Here is a 4,230-nt window from a genome sequence, read left to right as displayed (position 1 = left end):
GCCCGTGGGTTCGAGACCCGCCTGGGCAACTTGGCGAGACCTCATCTCTACAAAAAAAAATTAACTGGGCATGGTAGCGCGTGCCTGTAGTTCCAGCTTCTTGGAAGACTAAGGTGGAAGGATCACCGGAGCCCAGCAGGTGGAGGCTGCGGTGACCGGGAGCGGCCACTGCACTCCAGTCTGGGTGACAGAGTGAGACTCCAACTCAAAAAAAAAAAAAAGAGAGAGAAAATCTGAATCCCACAAGCTTCTAGGTTTATCTATCAACTGACAGGAAACATAGAGGCCGAAGAATATATTACACCACAGGGATTCAATCAGCAAAATCCAGACCATAAGAAACCCCACAAGGTAAACAACCTATTTCTTCAACAAATAAACTGTGAGATAAAAGTAGATAGATAGAAGGTCAGACATGGTGGCTCATACCTATAATCCTAGCACTTTGGGAGACTGAGGTGAGAGGACTGCCTGAGCCCACAGGTTCGAGACGAGCCTGGGCAACTTGGTGAGACCTCATCTCTACAGTAAATCAAAAAAATTAGCTGGGCATGTTGGTGCATGCCCGTGGTTCCAGCTACTTGGAAGGCTGAAACAAAGGATCACCCGAGCCCAGCAGGTCAAGGCTGTGGTGGCCGTCAGCGTGCCACTGCACTCTGGTCTGGGTGATAGAGTGAGATTCCAACTCAAAAAAAAAAGAAAAACAAATAGAAAGATAGACAGACAGACTTAAAAGACATATCAACCAGTCACAACGTGTGGAACTTATTTGGATCCTAATTCCAGCACACATACTACTGAGTGCATTTGATGAATTTTAAGAATTATTGTTAATTTAATTTTTTGGTGTGATAATGGCTTTTAAAGGTGTTTGTATTTTGTAAGAAACATACTTAAAAATTTAAAGATGAAATTATGTAATATCTCGGGTTTGCTTCAGAATAATATACATGGAGGAAGTAGGTGGGAACACAGATCAAACAAGACTGGCCATGAGTAGATCAATGTTAAAGCAGGTGATGGGTACATGAGGGGTTTGTAATATTATTATTTTTTGGCATATGTTTGAAATTCTCCATAACAAAACTAGTTGGATTTTGTTTTGTTTTGTATTATTGGGGGGAGAAATCAGTAAAGCCCAAGGCCCAGAAGGCCAGAGAGAAAAACAGAGGGGAAGAAACAGAGACCCTGCAGGCTCCTCACTCACATGCACATAGCGCCTCACGTCCTCCTGGTAGAGCAGAAAGGAAAGCAAAGCCCCCCTGGTGAGCTTCCCAGCGAGGATCTGCTGCAGCCCACAGCTTAGCATCAGCACCTGCACTCCCAAGTGCAGTACCTGTGGGGGAGAAAGAGAGGAGGCTAGCAAAGAGTCTTCCCATTCTTCCCCTCACCCATTCCACCCCTATGAGATTGAGTTGCAAGGGACCCCAGAACCAACCACAGGTGCCCCATCTCTTTCCCTCCCCCCTTCCCAGTCCTTCCCCAAGCCACCCAGCCATCTCACCCTCTGTAAGAGCAGGTACAGAGCTCGTTCCAGGTCTCGTCGCCACCTCAGCTGCCGGCATCGTTCAAGGGCCTCTTGATAGCGACAGACTTCATCCTCCTCAGCCCCAAAACTGCGCACGGTCTGCAGTCCTCCTACAGCCTCCCGCACCACCTGCCCTGCTGTCGCCACTGCATTCTGGATCTCTCGGAGCACTGCCTGTAAGAGGGGACAGAAAATACACAGGGTTGATGCAGCAGAAAATAGGCCCCTACATCTCCTTCCAATCCTTGGGATGCTCCAATCTACCTAAAAATACCATACTGTTCTCTTTCCATCTTCTTTACTTTTCTTTGCAAAAAGGATAAAAGAGTGAAGGAGGGAGCGAACAAAATATTACTGAGCCCTCAGTGTTAAACAATGTAGCAGATACATGCTATTTTTTTAACCTTCACTTGAGGAAATTCCTCCACCCTCAGTATCTGAATGAGGAAGGAGGAGTAATTTTCCCAAGGGACCACAGAGAGTTAAGAAAGGTAAAGAGGTAATTCAAAATAGATCAAAGACATAAACATAAAAGCTAACACTGTAAAAGGAAAATGTAGGAAAAAGTTTCGTGACACTAGATTTGGCAATTATTTCTTGGATATGACACTAAAAGTGCAGGCAACAAAAAAATAGATAAATCAGACTTCATCACCAAAAACTTTTGTACATCAAAGAACTCTCTCAACAGAGTGAAAAGGCAGCCACGGGATGCAAGAAAATACTTGCAAAGCCTGTATCTGAGAAGGGGCCAGTATCCAGAATATATAAAGAATTCCTATAACTCAATGACAACCAAGGGAAAAAAGCAATTAAAAATAGACAAAGAACTTGAATATACATTCCTTCAAAAAAGACCAAGAAATGGCCAAAAAAAACCTCATGAAAAGATGCTCAACATTGCAAACCATTAGAGAAATGCAGATCAAAACAATGAGATACCACATCATGACCATGAGGATAGCAATTTTTTTTAAATGACAGCAGCAGAAAACAATAGCAAGTGTTGACAAGGATGTAGCAAAACTGGAAACCTTATGCACTGCTATTGTAAATGCAAAATGGTGCAGCTGTTATGGAAAATAGAATGGTGGTTCCTTAAAAAAATAAAAATAGAATGATCATATGATCCAGCAATTCCACTTCTTGGCAAACCCAAAAGAATTGAAAGCAGAATCTTGAGTAGATGTTTGGATACCCACATTCATAGCAGCATTATTCACAACACTCAAAAGGTAGACACAATTCAAATGTCCATCAATGAATGAATGAATGGATAAGCAAAATAGAGTATATGCACACAAGGGAATATTATGCAACCTTAAAAGGAAGGAATTCTGACACACGCTACAGCTTGGATGAACCCTGAAGACATGCTGAGTGAAGTAAGCCAGTGACAAAAAAGACAAATACCATATGATTCCATTATGTGTGGTACCTACAGTATTCACATTAATAGAGACAGAAGGGAGAATTGTGGTTCCAGGGGCTGGGGGGGAGGCAGCGGGAAGTCACCGTCTAATGGGTACAGAGTTTCATTTCAGGAAGACAGAAAAAGTTCTGGAGATGGATGGTAATGACTATACAACAATGTGAGTCTACTTAGTGCCACAAGTGAACTGCACACTTAAAATGGCCAAAATGGTAATTCTTATGTTCTACCACAATAAAGGAGAAGGTAGAGCTGACATTCAGACTCAGGACTGCTTGAGTGCATGTCCTTTTTTCCCTATACTCCCCTCAAATTCCTTCTGCTGATTTATTTTATTTTACATTTCATTTCAATCAGGGTCTCACTCTGTCACTCAGGCTGGAGGGCAGTGGCAAGAACACAATTCAAGCAGCCTCAAACTCCTAAGCTCAAGCAATCCTCCTGCCTCAGACTCCTGAGTAGCCAGGACTCCAAGCACATGCCACCACAACCAGCTAACTCTTTGATTTTTTAATAGAGGTGAGGGCTTGCTATGTTGGCCAGGCCAGCATGATTCTCCCACCTCAGCCTCCCAAAGTGCTGAGATTACAGGCATGAGCCACCATGCCCAACCTACTTCTACTGATTTTTAAAGAGAAAAACTATCTACCTAAAACCCTCTAAGATATATTTTTTTCTTAGTTGGAGTCTCACTCTGGTGCCCAGGCTGCACAGTGGCATGCCCACGGCCACCCCAGAGTTGACCTGCTAGGCTCAAGCAATCCTTCCACCTCAGTCTTCCAAGTAGCTGGAACTCCAGGCATATGCTACCACGTTCAGCTAATTTATTGATTTATTGTAGAGATGAGGTCTCGCCAAGTTGCCCAGGTGGGTCTCAAACCCGTGGGCTCAGGCAATCCACTCACACCAGCCTCCCAAAGCGCGCAATTAGAGGCTGAGCCACCGAGCCCGGCTAGAAGTAACTATTTTTAAGCACTGATAATTATAAGGAAATAACTAAATGCTCATTCTGCCTTTCCTGATCAAACTGTACCCCCGAATAACCAAATAGTAGATGAGAGGAGGTCTCCCTTCATAGATGTATTCCAGTCAATAAATGAAGGAATGATAGAATATCACTATTTTGCAGCCCTACTAATTTAATGGGTCTAGACATTGCACATCAATGAATTATAGTGCCACAAAAAGAGAGCCAGGTAATGTGTGCCTCCTGGAGGAAAAACATACCACCAGCTAGGAAGTACTCTTATCAAAAAAAAAAAAAAAAATG

General features: G+C 43.3%; 1 protein-coding gene across 1 annotated transcript in view; it reads right to left on the bottom strand.

Annotated features, from left to right (window-relative positions):
• Positions 1-4,230, bottom strand: part of TAP2 (transporter 2, ATP binding cassette subfamily B member) — an 11,425-nt gene that overhangs the window by 3,265 nt on the left and 3,930 nt on the right. The window contains exons 6-7 of the mRNA XM_008069432.2: positions 1,505-1,702; positions 1,208-1,336 (exon numbers count right to left, since the gene is read on the bottom strand). Of these exons, the coding sequence (XP_008067623.1) occupies positions 1,208-1,336; positions 1,505-1,702 (327 nt within the window). The remainder of the gene's footprint in view (positions 1-1,207; positions 1,337-1,504; positions 1,703-4,230) is intronic.

This window comes from Carlito syrichta, unplaced genomic scaffold, assembly GCF_000164805.1.
Source record: "Carlito syrichta isolate Samal-C Ts95f unplaced genomic scaffold, Tarsius_syrichta-2.0.1 Scaffold312028, whole genome shotgun sequence".
NCBI classification, from domain to species: domain Eukaryota; kingdom Metazoa; phylum Chordata; class Mammalia; order Primates; family Tarsiidae; genus Carlito; species Carlito syrichta.
The sequence above is the reverse complement of the archived record's forward strand: the minus strand, read 5'-3'. Positions and strand labels throughout refer to the sequence as shown.